Genomic DNA, 18,327 nt, shown 5'->3' on the forward strand with positions numbered 1-18,327 from the left:
AAAAGTCAAATAATAGTCCATATTGAGTTTATGTTAATAATTTTCTAGAAACATTAACAATCTGAGGTTATTGTCTATATGATTAAAATTGACATATAAGTAATGCAGATAAGCCATTATGCAAACTAATACGAAAATTTCAATTTTCATTGATAAAAGTTTGCTTCTCTGTCATAACATGTATTACAAGGTCTATATAGTATTCAATCAGCCATAATAAAATGTACTTAAAAAAAACAATAAAATGTATTTTCACTATCCTAAAGCTAAACACCAAACCAACCCATACCCCACCCACCAAAAAAAAGAGCAAAAAAAAAAAACTACTAAAAATATGAATCTAGACAGCCCTATCTTCTAATGCGGAGACACTTTGCTTGCTTCCTCCCAAGTCAAGCCTTCTCCTCTTCTTCAGAACAAAATCTGGTTTAATTTGTGCTTCAATGTAGTCCATTGAGTCACCAGATAATAATAACCCTGAAGAACATGACGACTCAATCATATGATCTACTTCTTCATCTTCATCTTCACTAACATCAATGCTAATAAAATCAGCAAATCTTCCTTCTTGAAAGAAAACATCTCTACAATCCTCCCTCTTGCTTGGTTGTGTTGTCTTCTCGCCAACTACAGAAACAACATCAATACAACTCTTCCCAAAGTATCGCCCTTTATTAGCATTGTTTGATTCTTTCGAGATCTTCCTCTTCTTTCCTCCTCCCCCTTTGGAACGCCTTTTCAGATGACGAAGCCTGCACTTGGTACCTTGAGGACAGCTACCCGTTGCTTCAAAGACTGGACAAACATAGCTGTGCTTCTTTCGACACTGCAAGTTGACAGATCATAATCCATTTTATTTGTTTCAACGTACGTGAACTGTGTGCATATGATCTCTTTTTCTTTTTTCACGAGAAATACCTTTTTTTTCCTATGATCCTAAAATCATATATGTATATAGTTTGATATCAAATATTAAAAAAAATAGAAAACAATATCAAATACTTGAGGGAAGAAGCAATTAGGAGAAGATAGATGTTAATGTACAATATCAAAAAAAACATTAAGCAAACCATAAATACCTCATCTCCATGTACACAATAGCCCCTAAGGAAGCCTTCACAAGCTGGGGCATTTGGGTTCACATTTACATGTCTGTAAGGACAATCCTTGTTGAAGCATAACCCTATATATTATCAAGGGACAAGTAAGATTCCATGTATTTTAGACAAACCAATAAGAAGCTAAAGCCATACCACCTTGAAGAAAATAAGAACAGTCTTCCATTCTTTCAGGGATGACCTATAACATTTAAAATTACAACCAAGGAAAAAATGAGGCAATACAAATTATATATATATGACAAGCCAGGGGAGCATGACATGTTATCAACTTAGTTTTCTGCTAAACCAAAAAAAAAAAGGTCAAGAAGACACCTTATGAGTCAATTTGCAGCTGGGATTGGAGCATGAACCCTTTATAAATTTTGTGCAGACAGCAATTTTAGACGGGTCATGAATATAAGGGCATTTTCCACCATCCTTGTTACATTTACCAAACCTCGTTAAGAACTGGCAATATGTGCTCTTCTTGGCCAAACGCAATCTGGCAGTGTGCAAACTCCATCTTATTTTCTCACTTGCTAAAATCCTAACTCGTCTTTTCGGATCTCGAATAAGCTGGTTTCCATTTCCTATGCGCACATATCTGCCACCAAAAGGATGTCAATGCATAAAACACACAATACAATAATAAAAAGCAACTAAACATATCTTTTGTACCTTGCCATTATTATATAGCAATAACTAAATGAAGAACAATCTAGATGGCATAGGTTGAAGCCTCTTCCAGAAAAAAAAACTGCTCTAGAAGATAGAAAGTAAAAAAGATAAGCATAACATACTCATTATTGCCAATTTGGAGTCTCTTGGGAACACCACATATTTTTTGATCTTTCCCGGCATGATTCTCACCTGAGCCTGTTAAATCACCTACACAAGGATAACAAACTTGTTCATTGAAAATCACCTAGTTAAAGACAGGATCAGAAAGGATTCTTATATTAAGTCAATTCAAAGAATTAGTTAAGCTATTAATTCTCCTCCTCAAGGATCCATATTGCACCTGAAATATCAGATCATCATTTCTACAATAAATTAACCGCATATGCACAGTGCTTCCAATCACATTTCTTGTTTCTAGATCCATACAAAGACAAATTCAAAATTTGATTTATTCAGAAATTTATTTATGTTTCTGTATCAAGTAACGTATCCAGATATAAAACAAATAAGTTCCAAATGGGGCACTATCTCCGCTATTAATTGGGAGGTTTTCAACTGGGGTTTGTTAAACCTACACTGCAATCCAATCCACATTTCCCTCTTCCTGATCCAAGTTTAGAAAAACTTGAAACACAAATATTATCTAATAAATGAAGAAGATGAAGGGAAATCCACCTGGAATTCTGTGCAGTGTTCGTCTTGATGGATCCATTTTATATCGGAAAGAGCCAATCCTGAATACTTGCTTCCCTGTAGTGTATTCAGAAAATCAAATCACTATTGTAATGCACAGGCATATATATCAACCATTTGTTATCATCAGGTGAACCAAACAAATATTTCATAAAGAATCTAAGCAATGAAAGAAGAAAGCACTCATTCCCCAGATATCCATCCTTCGGCAACTCAGATCCAGTTAAAAAACAATCTGGCAGCTCATCTGCCACCCCTGAATCTCGAATGGCATACCTGGGTGCAGCTCTAACGTTTTTGCATAACTTACTAGGAGAATGATTTTTACGCCTTGTCCCTGTACCAATACCAGAAGCACCGTTTTGTTCTCTTTTCTTCTTCTCTACTGCAGCAACTGCTAATGTAGCTTCCTACAAACAAATGAAACAATATGGAATTAATTAAGTGATTGATGGACAGTTTCTAGCACCATAATTAAAAACTAACCTCTTTTGCTTTTCTTGAGTTTCTTTCAATAGATTTTGACCACTTCAAACTGGAACCACCAACACTCAGTATCTTAGATATCCGTAGAGAAAAACCATGTTTGGACCTCGTGTAAATAGCATCTCTTTTTGTATGGGCCAGCAAATTCTTACTGAAGACACGAGTACAATCCAGTATTTATTTTCTCAGAGAACTGCTGCAGATACTTGGAAAATGAGAGAACAGAATCAAAATAATACCTGATTGTATTTTTGGATTTGTCAGAAACCCAAGCTGAATTACTAATGACATTCCTCCAATGCGATGACCTTTTCCATGGCAACAAATTAGGCACCTGATACACCAAAGAACTCTCTTTCTTTGATGAGTTTGGATTGTTTAACGTCCACACCAGGGATCCTTTAGAACGTCTGTAAGTCTTTCTTATACCTGTAAATGAGAATATGCTCAATATATGCCAACCTACCCATCTTCGGTAGGAGAAATTTCCCTTTTGGTGCTTGGGAAATGAAATTAAGTCTGATATCACTCATTACAAGCAGATTTCATAGGCATAAATCTTAAAGAAGAGTTCAGAATGAATGAAAATGAATCAAAGACTTTTTTCAAACAAACAAAAAAATGAATCAAAGCCAATATTCTCTTGTTGGAACCGCAAAGATTCCCTATTGCCAAGGTGTTCAGTTAGAAGCATATCTAAATAATAATTATTCCTACATTGATGAACTTAGAAAATGAGGAACATGATAAAATTGGTCTCAAGCCCCTTTGTGGATGATGAACGTCTAGCTATCTCAATGCACTACTTGGAAGGAAGCTGCAATTGACACTATGTTGCTGCTACAATCATCTAATTTGAAATAGCACTCTTCATTGTAATTGCTGTTACAATGGCCTCTTACAAATAGGTTCCATGAGGTATATTACTATACACATTGAGGTGTTCCCAAATAAACTTAGTATATATATTATCATAACTTACTTAGATGTTAAGTTACATATACAAAACATGAGATTAGATAGAAGGATGTATTGTTAAATAATTGTACTTTTACCTTCAAGTGAAAAATGAAACCGCACTTTACCACCCCTCATAAAGAAAGAAAATACACAGACAAAAGTTGTTCTCATGCTGCTTATGAATATAAGGAGAGGTCTTATACATTAATGATGCAAACAATTCCAAATGTTAAATTAAAGATGTACATTGTACATACTAAACCATATCACTAATCAATATGGCAATGTTTCATGTTTAGGAATGAGTAACCCACGTTATATTTTTTTATTCTGCCTCTCAAGTATATAGGTAGATCAGATAATCCTTGAAGTATTAGCTTATATTTGTGTTCTAATAATAAACCATGCAACAAACAATGAAAGAGTAAAAAGAAACAATACCTTTAACAGATGGCCTCTTGGTAGAAGTATTGGCAATAGGCCTAGTCCCAGTGGAAGAAGCATTAAGTGTGACTACATCTTGCAGTGCATGACCTTCAAGTGGCTTTCTGATGAGCTGATTTCTCTTCAGCTTTACATAACCATCAGTCTGCTCTGAATTCTGAACAGATGGTTCGCTAGCAGATGATGCAACTAATTGATTTGATTTGTTTTTCACATATACTATCTTCCTTCCAGTCCCATTTTTTGAGCTTTCATTGTCTTCAACTATATGACTTTGAATCACACAAGTTTGGTCTTCAGGGGTTTGTGAAGAACTAGGACCACCCACAGAAGTATTCAGAACATCCGCATTTTCTATGCATTCCATATTCCCAAGCATGGATTGAGAAGAAGTTTCCATAGGAGGATTCATCACAAGCAAAGATGATGAATCTTGTGAGATACTTCTACAATCAAATAATTTACTTGTGTTTGGTAATGGTGGAGTCTTTACCTTTTCAACAAGTTCTGATCTCGAGTATTTCAATGAGTTAACAACATTTACTTTGTTGTCTAGTCCAGCCTTATTTTTTATCCCATCTTGAACCAAGGAATTCAGACGATAGACAGATGAGCTCACAGAATTAGCCGATCCAGCAACCGTAGAAGGTTTTCTCAGAAGACTGTTGCCCTTCCGAACATAAGCATTCTGGACATTTTCAATACTTGTAGACAATTTCTTTTGCAAGGAAACAATATTCAAGTTGTTCTTTCCGTGGACAGGTAAGGAAGGAGCTTTCTCAGTTCGATGCCATGTTCGAGGTTTTGCCTTATTGTCTAGGGGAGCTGCCTTCCTTATGTTCGAATAAGTGGGAAAAACTCTAGGAACTGAAACACTCGGATGACTATTTCTTAGAGTTGTGCCCCTTGGATTGCATTGCAGAAGAGAAGGCACTGTCTTAGCAGTATCTGTATGCAAACTTGCCCTTGTCTGACCTGGTTTCTGGTTGCATGTACTAGTACTTGGAGATTTATCAAAAGAACCCAAAGGAGTCCTACTTTCAGAAACAGGCTTCTCAAAATCTGTATTTTCAAACCCATAGTTTTTATCCACCATGTGTGATTCCTCATCTGTGGACAAGGTGTCGAGAGATGCGCCATTAGGGAGTACATTCATTACACAGTTCACTATCTCATGAGAATTGACGGTAGAAGGATCAACTCTATCAGAATATTGAGATGTAGAGTTTGAAACAGAAGATAAGCCATCTTTCTTAGGTAAAATGCTGTCTCGCTCCATATCTGCAAATTGTCGTCTATGATCTTTGTCCTGGCCAGGAGCATCGAAAGGGTTGCTCTGAAGAGTAGTCTCTGCTTCAAGAGTAATCTCCACCTGAAGCAAGGAAGCAATGTTTTGCCAGCTGTTATTTGTAGCAAATTTTAGGGGATGCTCAACATTGTTATGGTCCTCAGGATCTTTTACCTGAGCTAATTCTGGTTCAGGTTTTGAATCAATAAGGACATCCTCTCTTGCCAGATCAAGTGAATAATTTCCCATTTCATTATCCACAAGCACTGAGGAATCTGAACAAGGAAGACCAGAAGAGGCCAATGTGTTGATGTTAAATTCAGTAACTTCTTCTCCTTTCTCAATATAGAATTTATCAGAGACTAAGGTCAATTCCTCATTAGGTATATGGATGTCTGTGCAGCTGGGAGATCCTTGAATCGAAGGAAGTGTTGGAGAGCTTGAAACATTTGCACCGATATATCTCTTCTTCCTACACCTGGGAGAAGTTCCTGTTAGACCAGTGTAGGAACTGGAATTCTCCTCTTCTTGATGTAAACTGCAACCCAAATTCAGAGTAACATCATCACTGGTTGACTTTATCAAATCCATCTGAGAATCCTCAATTTTCCTCTTCTTATGCTGTTTCTTAACAGGATTAACGTTTAGATTGTCAGTTGCTGAAGTTACCGTGGGTCCTTCATTGAGACTATTCTGAAGCAACAAAGTGGCCTCTTCTTGACTTGACTCATCATTGTTACTATCAGTCTGAGCTAGATTAGAAACAAGATCCATTTGAGATTCAGTTTTCCCATTTTCAGAGGCCAGCAAATCGGTTACAGTATTGTTAGATCCTGCAGCATCAGCTACAGTTTCATTGATGTCAATGTGATATGAAGAATCCAGGTGTTCAATATCACTGTCTTTAGTTAGAGAAATGGAAAGCCTTTGATCTTCATCAACAAGGATATTCTCTAGCAAAATAGAAGTCTGATTAAATGTAGGATCAGCTGGAGAAGATTCATTAGAAAGAAGGTTATTCACAGCATGTGTATTGTGATCAAAGCTTGCAGGATATGATAAATGGGAATCAGATTCGCCTCCCATTGATTTAGGGGATACAGAGGGCTTATCCACGCATGATTGTTGATCAATGTCATCCATTATAAGGCTATCAGGATCCCTAAGCTGCAGTTTAATTGGATCCTTGTATGAATCAGTGCTAGCAAAAGAATCAATAGATCCAGACATTCTAACATTTAAGTTGTGCAGATCACATTCATTTTCTACACAATAAGATGAAGCCACAAGAGGATCAAATATATTTGTATTTGCACGTGCCTCAATATTAGGTATAGATACTTTGCTAGAATCAAGGTGAACTCCATTCAACTTTGCTAATAAAGCACGAGGAGATTCCATCAACTTATTATCAAGCAATGAAGTGATTTGATCAGAAGAAGATTGCAAAACAGTGCCATGCATGGAACCAGAAGCTGAAAAGTTATTTGCCTCACCTAAAATTACATCACAAAGAGAATCTTCAGACACGGAATTTCTGGAACTACCCGACGTAATAGGCACTGAATCCATTTTAGATACTTCTGAGTCTGACACATGAGAAAGTGGCCTAGTGACCTTGCTATCAGCCAAACGAGGACTTGTGTCTGAATCAATGGCATGACGAGCCCTTTGAGGACTTGATGGTATTATATCGTTGTCCTGTGCAAATCCACAACCAGAACCGACTCCCTTCGCATCCAAATTTTTTGAATCCAACTTCACAGTGCTATCCGATGAATTACTGAGGTCCTTGGATGGAGTCTCCAGTTCCCCTAACTTCCTATTTCTTAGTCTTGTGTTCACCTGAGATTCGTGTTCCCTTGATGTAGGCACAATAGCCTTGGCTATTAATCCGTTAGATTTAAATGAAACATCCAGTTCTACCTTGCTTCCCTTTCTATCTTCTTCAGTTCTCTTTTCAGGATAGGAAATGACACTTCTTAGTCGTAAATTTTTTGGCTCTGCTTCCACTGATTGGGCAAAAGAGAAATGGGGTTCATTGTTTCTATCCTTATTACTAGGCTTACCACTCTGAAGTCTCTGTAATGCACTCTTCTTTTGAATTTTCTTCTGGGGAATATGAAGAAAATCTTGGCTACCTTCCCTGTTCCCTCTATAATTGGATTTACCAGATGGATACCTATGATATCCACGTCTAGAGGGAGCAATGTTAACATCATCATCAGCGTCAAACTGATTCCGTACCTCATCATGAAGACCGGGCAAATCACGAAAATTGGACCTAACATCATTCCAATCTCTACTATCATTTCTATCACGCTGAAATCTGTCACTATTCATCGAATAACTATCAAAGGGATGGTAATTTTCCAAATCTGTTACAAAATCCTTTGGTGCAGACAATCTAGAGTTAGAACCCATATGTGACTCCCTATATAGAGAACTTCTTGAACCATGGCTGAAATCAGAAACATAATCATTAAGAATACGTTGGAAATCATTTTTACGATCACCACCATGGCTATCAATTCGACCCAGTAAAACCCTTTCTGAATGATTAGATTGAAACTCATCTCCAAACCTAAGGTCACCTTCTATATCAAGCCTACGATTATCAGATGGTCGATAAGAAGATACCTGCGTTTGACAGTGACGAGGATCTTTTTCTCGCTCGAACCTGACTTGTCGACGACTTTCCGGTGCCGCAACTCTGGGTGGGTGTGGGTGTGGGTCCGACCATGTATCGGAACGGTAATCAGAAACCCTATTCTGAAATTCTGGTATATAACAGCGTGACCGATTATCATCCAACATATTGCGATTCGAAACCCTAGATGGCGAAGGGTTTCGATGATATTCATCGAATTGAGGTCTATGTTTATTGTCTTCAACCATCCCATGGTTTCCATGATTGACGAAGGTGAACTGGGATTGCTGGGAATTGTATGACGGAGGAGGTGTGTGGGAAAAAGGCGGTGGCGGCGGAAGGGGGCGATGTTGAGGGTAGTGTTGAGGCTCGTTGAAATAGGTCGGCGGCGGAGGAAGAGGCGGACCATGGGGAGGAGGTGCGTATCTAGGTTGTTGCTGCTGCTGCCGGTGGTGGTGGTGATGGAAGGACGGCAACTCCATCGTTGATCTCTTTCTCTCTCTCTAAGAAGATGGCGCAAGCTGCCTTCTTTGAAATTCAAGAATTTTTAGGCATCGTCCAGACAGCCTGGGAAATTTGATGAAATGGCCCCCATAACAGGGGAAATTCCAAAAAGGGCCCCGCCTACTAAAGTTGGCAAAAAGGGCCCTTTTGCCCCGCGAAATGTCGGAAATACCCCTTCGGCGCCATTTCTTACGCTCAAAGACGCGAATTACCAATCACGCGATTCATCTAAATCGCGTGTGTTCATCACCGCGATTTAGATGAAACGCGTGATTAGTAATTCGCGTTTTTAAATGTACGCGATTTACCATGCACGCGATTTAATCTAAATCGCGGTGATGAACTCACGCGATTTAGATTAAATCGCGTCCATGGTAAATCGCGTCTTTAGTCGTATATATAATATTTCGGCCCTAATTTAAAACAAAACCACCCCGATTCTCCCTCCCACTCCGACTTCCAAAACCACGTCTTCTCAACTGCCGACTTCCTTCAACATCGATCAAGATCATCGTTCCTCAACATCGTTCCTCGTCCAACATCTTCGACTTTCCACCGTCTATTCGACATCATCGTCTTTCCACCGTCTTTTTGACATATTCCGGTGAGTTTAGGGCTTAATAGTTAGGGTTAGGTGTTGATGTGTATTATTCCGTTTATATTGATTTATATTGATGTATTTAGGGTTTAGGGTTTGGTTCTGGTTTCGTTTATGTGTGTAAATGCTTTTAGGGTATATGACGAGTATTGTATCAGTGTTCTTATTCTGCATGCATGCATTTCACGCTTATTCATTCATTTCTCGTTTAAGAAATGACATTTCCGTTTTTGTTATGTGCTTGTGAAGAAATGGTATTTAGGGTTAGGGTTTAACTTTTGCTGCTTTACTGCACCTTAATAGAATGGCAATGAGACAGGTTTCGTGTTTGTTATGTGCTTCTGAAGAAATGGTATTTAGGGTTAGGGTTTAACTTTTGCTGCTTTACTGCACCTTATTAGAATGTCAATGAGACAGGTTTCGATGTTATATTAAGAAATTTAGTCAACACGTGCTCCTAATTTGCCGTGCTGAATCAAAAGCCATAAATGATCCACACTGTATGTTCACTTTCTTGGACCATATTGCACTTGCTATAGGAAGCAAATATATCTTTCACTTTTACCTTGATTGAATGCATTTCTAAAAGTTGATCAAGTGTTAATATGTTTAATTGGAGGCTGCATCTAGATGAGTGTTCTTATATTGAATACATTGATTGTAAAATCCTTTTTGATGAGTGGATGACTCGGGAATATATATGTGCATCTATACACTAGATGCTATGATTGAACTGGACCAAACTATTTTCTGTCATGATTTATTCTGTTCCATTTTTGTTGTTGGTCTTACTATTTAATTAAATACTTATTTTGTTTTGCTAATTATCATGGTGATCCCATCTTCTTCCTTGTTTTGTAGATGGAGTCCACTACAATACCCGAGTTTGCTGGGAGGGTATCCTAAAAAACCAATATGGGAAATATTGCTGCCAAGTTTGCCAAGATGAATCTAACTGAAAGGGTAGAGGAAACCCAATTCAGATTCTTATTCAAAGGGCACCCGTTACTGCGTTTCTCAGGAATGATTATACACCACATGCTCCTCAGGAAGTCCAGCTCAAATTCTATGGAGATGAAGTTCCTTGTGAATGGAGAAGAGCTGTGCTTCGGGATGAGGGAGTTTGCATTGGTTACAGGTCTCAATTTTGGGAGATTCCCTAATGAGCAAACAATTTTCAACCAGGTTGAAGAATCTCCAACTTTGGTTCTTAAATATTTTAAACGTATTCCACTTATTAGAATAGCAGACCTTCATTCAAAATTCCTGTCCTGCTCTGATAGGGAAGATGCATGGAAATTGGGGCTGGTATACCTTGTTTCCCATTATCTCTTTGCCCTTGACCCGAGGAGGATAATAAATATGAAACTCTTCAGCATGGTCGATGACATCGACACCTTCCTCAATTTTCCATGGGGTAAGGTGGCCTTTAGAGCAACCATGAAGGGTTTGACCAGAGACCTTGATCGCTACAGGACGCTGTATCTGCAGAAGAAGGATGCCGCCTCGGGGAAGAAGAAGAACAAAGACAAAGAAAAAGATGTCGATGTTTCTTATACCGTATATGGGTTCGCACTAGCCTTACAAGTGTGGACTTATGAGGTGATCCAAACTTTTGTCCCCAATCTTGCAATTAAAACGACGCTTCAAACTGAAGATCCTGTCTGCCCAAGAATAATACAGTACAAATCAAAGAGGAAGAGCACTGCCTCTGATCTTCAAACTGCCCTGCAAGGCACGATTGTTAAGCAAATGGAATTGTCTGAAGAAGAGAAGATCTTATATGCTGGGGATGACTTTGAAGATATGGGAGGTAATGTTTATGATGTCTTTTTTGATCTTGACTGCAGAAAGAGGAAATTTGGAGATATTGACGATGGAGTTCCTCATAAAAAAACTATCATGAGGAAGAAAAGGCAAATTACTCCAGCCAAAGCCAAAACTTCCACAAGAAGAAGAACCCGCAACCCTACCCCCAGCACCAGCACCAGCAGCTCTTATTCAGTCGAGAGCGCCACGAGTAGAAAAGACGAAGAAGAAGAAGAAGACGAAGACGAAGAATCCTCTCCCCCAACTCCAACAACAACAACTCCCCACGATAGATGTAGATTGGATCAACTTTCGAAGGAGCTAAATGAATTCAAAACTGTAATGAGAAAGGAACTGACTCTCTTCAAAACTGAAATGAGAAATGAAATAAGGCTCATCAAAACCGAAATGAGAGATGACATAATTCTCATTAAACGGATGTTAAAGCAACTACAGCAAGGGGAGAATGATGTGGTGAACACTGAGGACAATGATGTGGTGATTTTGGAGAAAGACAATGCTGTGCTTGTGGAGGAGAATGAAGTTGAGGTATGTATTTCTTGTATTTCCTTGAATTTGGATAATTGGTGCATTTCTTGCATTTCGACTAATTGCACAGGCTTTTCTGTTTATTGTAGGATGGACAAGAGGAAGACAATGATGTGCTGATTTTGGAGAAAGACAATGTTGGGCTTGTGGAGGATAATGAAGTTGAGGTATGTATTTCTTGCATTTCCTTGCATTTGTATAATTGGTGCATTTCTTGCATTTCGACTTATTGAAGGCTTTTCTGTTTATTGTAGGATGGACAGGAGGAAGACAATGTTGGGCTTGTGGAGAAAAAAATTGTTGAGGAGGACAATGAAAACGAAGAGAAGACAGTTGAAGATGGTGTTAAAAATACTGAGGTATGCATTTCTTGCATTTGGTGCAATTCGCGCACTTTTCCTAATTCTTGCATTTGGACTAATTGAAGGGCTTTTCTGTTTATTGTAGGATGGACAGGAAAAAGACATTGTTGGTCTCTTGGAGAAAACCACTGTTGGGGAGGGGGAGGACAATGGCAATGAAGAGCAGACAGTTGAAGATGGTGAAAAAAATTTCGAGGTATGCATTTCTTGCATTTGGTGCAATTCGCGCACTTTTCCTAATTCTTTCATTTGGACTAATTGAAGGGCTTTTCTGTTTATTGTAGGATGGACAGGAAAAAGACATTGTTGGTCTCTTGGAGAAGAACACTGTTGGGGAGGGGGAGGACAATGAAAATGAAGAGCAGACAGTTGAAGATGTGGAAGAAAATTTCGAGGTATGCATTTCATGCATTTGGTGCAATTCGCGCACTTTTCATATTTCTTGCATTTGGACTAATTGAAGCGTTTTTCATGTTTTTGTAGGATGGGCCGTTGTTGGAGATGGAGAATGTTGGGAATTTGGAGGAGAAGACAGTTGAAGATGGGCAAAAAAATTTCGAGGTATGCATTTCATGCATTTGGTGCAATTCGCGCACTTTGCCTATTTCTTGCCTTTGGACTAATTGAAGGGCTTTTCTGGTTTTTGTAGGATGGGATTTTGTTGGAAATGGAGAAGACAGTTGAAGATGGGGAACACAATACTGAGGTATGCATTTCATGCATTTGGTGCAATTCGCGCACTTTACCTATTTCTTGCCTTTGGACTAATTGAAGGGCTTTTCTGGTTTTTGTAGGATGGGATTTTGTTGGAAATGGAGAAGACAGTTGAAGATGGGGAACACAATACTGAGGTATGCATTTCATGCATTTGGTGCAATTCGCGCACTTTACCTATTTCTTGCCTTTGGACTAATTGAAGGGCTTTTCTGGTTTTTGTAGGATGGGCTTTTGTTGGAAATTGAGAAGACAGTTGAAGTTGGTTGTCACAATACTGAGGTATGCATTTCATGCATTTGGTGCAATTCGCGCACTTTACCTATTTCTTGCCTTTGGACTAATTGAAGGGCTTTTCTGGTTTTTGTAGGAAATGGAGAATGTTGGGAATTTGGAGGAGAAGGTGGAGGAGCAGGTGGAGGAGCAGGTGGAGAAGCAGGTGGAGAAGCAGGTGGAAGACAATGAAGATGATGTTGAAGAGAAGGTTGAAGAGAAGGTTGAAGAGAAGGTGGAAGAGGAGGTGGAAGAGGATTTCGTTGTGAAGAGGGGTAGGAAGGGGGCGCAGAGGGGTAGGAGGGTGGTGCAGAGGGTGGAGGATAATGAAGATGAGGTATGCAATTCTTGCATTTGGACTAATTGAAGACTTTTGTTGCCTAATTCAATGATTTCTTTGTAGGTGGACGATGATTTCGTTGTGAAGAGGGGTAGGAAGGGGGTGCAGAGGGGTAGGAAGGGGGTGCAGAGGGGTAAGAGGGTGGTGCAGAAGAAGGTGGACGATCATTTCGTTGTGCAGAAGAAGGTAGAGAAGAAGGGGGTGCAGAGGGGTAAGAGGGGTAAGAGGGATACTTTCTAGCTTCCCTACTTTGACTATTGAAGCTCTCAGCGTAATTACTTGTCATTTGATTGTATCGTTTACCCGGAAAAAATGCACGACTCCATCTCTCAAACCCAATATCTCCAAATACATAGCAATACGAGGGTCCTTAGCATTGATCTTGTCAAAATGCTGATTAAACTTCAAGATTGTGTATGCTTGAGAAGCCAAACCAAACTCGGCGTGGCAGTGATCGGTTTTGAATTTGGCCATAATATTCATCTTGATATGATATGTGCACGCACCGTGGTCAGCTTCTGGAAAAACAGCACACAAGGCATTGGCGATGCTTGGGTGTCTATCAGATACAAACACGAGATCATCAACCAATCCAATTGCATCTCTAAGTTTTTGCATGAAATAAGTCCAGGAGTTGTTATTTTCAGAATCAACAACGCCGAATGCAACAGGATAGAGTTGTTCATTCGCATCTAATGCTATCGCCACCAATAGCTGACCTCCAACCTTGTGCTTAAGAAAACTGGCATCGACGCACAATACTGGACGACAACAGTTTTTGAAACCCCTAATTGAGCAGCCTAAGGACATGAACATATACCTGAAATGACCGTGCTCATCCGTCTGGATGTCTGTTATGGTACCCGGATTGTTCTTCTCCAACATGTACAGGTATGATGGCAATTTACCGTAAGAATCTTCTACAGTTCCTCGCACCGCCATTAGGGCCTTTTCTCTAGACCGCCAAGCCTTATTATAAGACAACTTTATTCCATAAGTAGTCTGTATGTCTTCCATTATTTTCTTGGGCATGTGGTCATGGTGATGGTCCATGTACTTGCTCTTCATGCATTCCCCAAACACCCATGCTGGTGCTGGCCTTTGATTCTCTTGCCTCGTCACAATTGAACAGGTATGATCTTTTACGAATTTACGAATCTCAAACATTTCCGAGGAATTTACTCTGACAGCACGCAGTCTCCACTTGCAATTCTTATCCAAACATTTCACAACCCAAAGTTCTTTTTTTGACTTCAACACTTTGAATTCAAAATGATTAGTCATGGCATATTTATATAACCTCAGCTGAAGTTCTTTTTTATTCTCAAACAAAGAACCGACTTCCAATCCGATTCCGGTACTTACTGCCTCATGTAAAGGATTTTCACTACTTGGTATGCTACTAGCAACCCATTCACTGCAGCTTGGTTGAGTACGAACAACAACATTGTTTTGTTGTGTACTAGGAACCCAAGAACCGCTTGGATTTGGATTGGTACTAGGAACCCAATCAGAACTACTAGGTTGGGTAATAGGAACCCAATCATCATCAGCATCATCCCCCACATTCAGACGCAAATGTTCATCTTCAATGTCATTTTCAAAGAAAACCTCACGCTGCATCGGGAAGACGTCGGGGTCATCAATTTCTGGAACAGCTACACTTTCTTGAGTTGGTAGTGACTTCTCTACTAAGGATACACACAATGGAGTGCGGTTGTGGACTGAAACTGCTTCATGTAAAAAGAACTCCACATCCACATCTTTTTTTATATCAGTTATATAAGAAAATTTGGCAATCATGCCAGGAGCATTATACTTGGCTTGAAGCAATAAATCATATCTAGATTTGTCAACATCGGTAGCAGAATAAATTTGATCAACTAATTGGGCATAAGTAGAATTTTGGGGAACAATCATACCGCTGTTTGACTTTGCAGAAAAATGAGTAAGATCGTCCGTAGTTTTCCACTCTCCATCAAAGTAAAGAAGTACAGGTACTTGAGCTGCAATTGAAAACAGTTCAACAACATCACAAGAATTCAAAAAAGTAGTTATTCTAAGTTGGATTTTAAAAGCCTCCAAATTTAGTATAATTATTGTGTTAACCATAGGATGATGATAGGTAAATTGAGAATTTAGTCAAGGGTACAACACATACAAGTAAATAGACACCAACTAAATAACATCTTCAAATAAGTATTCAAATAGAAGAATATTCAGTAATATAAACCACCATAAATCATAAATATCCAAATTAAGTATTGTTATAAAACATAAATATCATAAATATCAAAAATAAGCCATAAATAGAAGAAGAACAGTAAGTCTAAACAACTCCAAATTAAGTAAGCAAATGCTGCAAATCACAAGCAGCAACAGATTGAAGCAACTTTGTATGAGGAACAACATGTTCATCCAATATGCTTGACAAAGCAGCCGCTGTCTCAAAAAGCCAATTGTCGGGGAGAACATCAAAATCCTTTTCTTCAATTGATCGATACCTGCTGTCTATCTCGAAGTATACTATTATAGTTTTCGCATCCCTTGGCTCAGCAAATGGATAATCTGGATTATCCGATTCTTTAATAGTACCACCTCCAGCAACTATTAACTCAATGAGATCCTGTTTGTAAAGTGTGTTGAAATTCCCTACAAATATAAAAATGTAACCGTCGAACAGTTTCGAACGCTGAAAAACCAACAAAGAAGATAATTTCAGTTATCATGCAAAAAAAGAAAAAGTACAGATAGGAGGAATAATACCAAACTCACATTATTCAACAACAGAAGTCTGCCTTTTCTAGGACCACCTTGGGCTCCATGATTATCATGTTTAACCTCATAAGGTTCCTCATCAACACAGTTTTCTGTTTCCAATGATGATTTTATCCCTAAACAAATGTGTATGAAAATAATTTTTAATCTAATTTAACAGACATATGTATGAAAATAATCTTGTTAACAGAGACTCACAATCAATAGTAAGGACCCATTTCCCGTTCAGAATTGCCTTCAATACTTTTTGAGTTCGGCCGCATGCACCATTGGGATCAGTGTAAGCAATAACATGAGTTACATCTTCTCTCCACTTCGGAGACACCCTTGCACCAAAAGTGCGAGCAAATTCAACTATCAACAACTGTGTAAAACAATAATATAATGGTTATTACATACAAAACTAGTTAATATGGACATAGTAGAGAGAATAGAACATACATTATTTTCAGGTGATAATTGATTGGGACATAAGGTCATAACAGTGTTTGTTGCCTGCATATTATAAAAAAAAAAGAGTTGAACGAACTGAGAAAACAATTTTATTAAAATCCATTTTAATACATACCATTTTGTTGAACGAACTGAGAAAACCACACGGCAGCTCCTGATCTAAATACTACAATATCCATCATTATAAACAGCAGAATATACATCAATAGCTAACCATACAATATTCATGTAATTGAAAATCAACAATCAATCAGTATATATAGGAAAACCAAACCTTAAACCCTAAATACAACAATATCCATGAATATGAATGGCAGAATATACATCGAAACCTAACCCTAAACATAAATACTATAATATCTATCAATATAAATGGCAAAATATACATCAAAACCTAACCATAAACCTAAATACATCAATATCCATTATAAACAGCATAATATACATCAAAACCAAACCCTAAACCTAAATACATCCATATAAATGGCAGAATATACATCGAAACCTAACCCTAAACCCAAATACTTCGATATACATAGGAAACGGCATAATATACATCAAAACCAAACCTTTACCCCTAAATACACCAATATCCATGAATATAAACGGTAAATATACATCACAACCTAACCCTAAACCTAAATACTTCGATATACATAGGAAACGGCATAATATACATCAAAACTAATCCTTTAACCCTAAATACATCCATATCCATGAATATAAACGGTAAATATACATCAAAACCTAAGTCTAAACCCTAAGCCCTAAACTGACCTGATGATGTTGAAGAACGATGATGTTGGAAGGATCTCGAAGATGTTGAGGAACGATGATGTTGAGGAACAATGATGTTGAGGAACGCTGATGTTGAGGAACGATGATCTTGATGGATGTGGGAATGGAAAGTCGGCCGCAGTCGGAGTGGGAGGGAGAATCGGGGAGGTTTTGTTTAAAATTAGGGCGTGAAAATTATATATAAGACTAAAGACGCGATTTACCATGGACGCGATTTAATCTAAATCGCGTGAGTTCATCACCGCGATTTAGATTAAATCGCGTGCATGGTAAATCGCGTACATTTAAAAACGCGAATTACTAATCACGCGTTTCATCTAAATCGCGGTGATGAACACACGCGATTTAGATGAATCGCGTGATTGGTAATTCGCGTCTTTGAGCGTAAGAAATGGCGCCGAAGGGGTATTTCCGACATTTCGCAGGGCAAAAGGGCCCTTTTTGCCAACTTTAGTAGGCGGGGGCCCTTTTTGGAATTTCCCCTGTTATGGGGGCCATTTCATCAAATTTCCCGACAGCCTTCAATATTCCATGGCTGATAATTCAAACTGAGACCTATACTTAAATCATGTATTATTTATTAGCCCTTAAATTTTATTCCTTACAAATAAGTATTTGTATATATTTTTTTTACAAATATGCATGTATATTAAAAATGAAACAAATAATTTAAACATTACATAAAAGAAAAAAAAAATTACTCATAATTTATCGAGAGAAACGATTAACTCTTCGACAAACTCTACTGGTTTTTCTGAATAATTTCAGAATACGTCAGAATAATAGCATTATTAATGATACGTATCGAACGACTATGATTATTGAAAATTTGACAATTTCTTTTCAA

At 38.3% G+C, this 18,327-nt stretch overlaps 1 protein-coding gene across 1 annotated transcript; it reads right to left on the minus strand.

The window, feature by feature from the left end:
- Positions 1 to 128: 128 nt before the first annotated feature.
- Positions 129 to 8,831, minus strand: LOC124944639. Its single transcript, XM_047484949.1, has 10 exons — positions 4,362 to 8,831; positions 3,200 to 3,389; positions 2,961 to 3,111; positions 2,785 to 2,884; positions 2,457 to 2,531; positions 1,901 to 1,988; positions 1,434 to 1,704; positions 1,257 to 1,299; positions 1,080 to 1,183; positions 129 to 826 (listed from the first exon to the last, which is right to left on the minus strand). The coding sequence occupies exons 1-10, from the start codon at positions 8,782 to 8,784 to the stop codon at positions 341 to 343; spliced, it is 5,931 nt and encodes a 1,976-aa protein (XP_047340905.1). The 5' UTR covers positions 8,785 to 8,831; the 3' UTR covers positions 129 to 340.
- Positions 8,832 to 18,327: the final 9,496 nt, after the last annotated feature.

This window comes from Impatiens glandulifera, chromosome 7 (assembly GCF_907164915.1).
Source record: "Impatiens glandulifera chromosome 7, dImpGla2.1, whole genome shotgun sequence".
Classification (NCBI taxonomy): Eukaryota; Viridiplantae; Streptophyta; class Magnoliopsida; order Ericales; family Balsaminaceae; genus Impatiens; species Impatiens glandulifera.

What these genes read in the sequence shown, in the direction of transcription:
- LOC124944639 (XM_047484949.1), bottom strand. Translation starts at nt 8,784, where the DNA reads ATGGAGTTGCCGTCCTTCCATCACCACCACCACCGGCAGCAGCAGCAA. An exon ending in CAAGAGGCCATCTGTTAAAG is followed by an intron (nt 3,390 to 4,361) that starts GTATTGTTTCTT and finishes TCTCATTTACAG; the next exon opens with GTATAAGAAAGACTTACAGA. An exon ending in AAATCCAAAAATACAATCAG is followed by an intron (nt 3,112 to 3,199) that starts GTATTATTTTGA and finishes TCGTGTCTTCAG; the next exon opens with TAAGAATTTGCTGGCCCATA.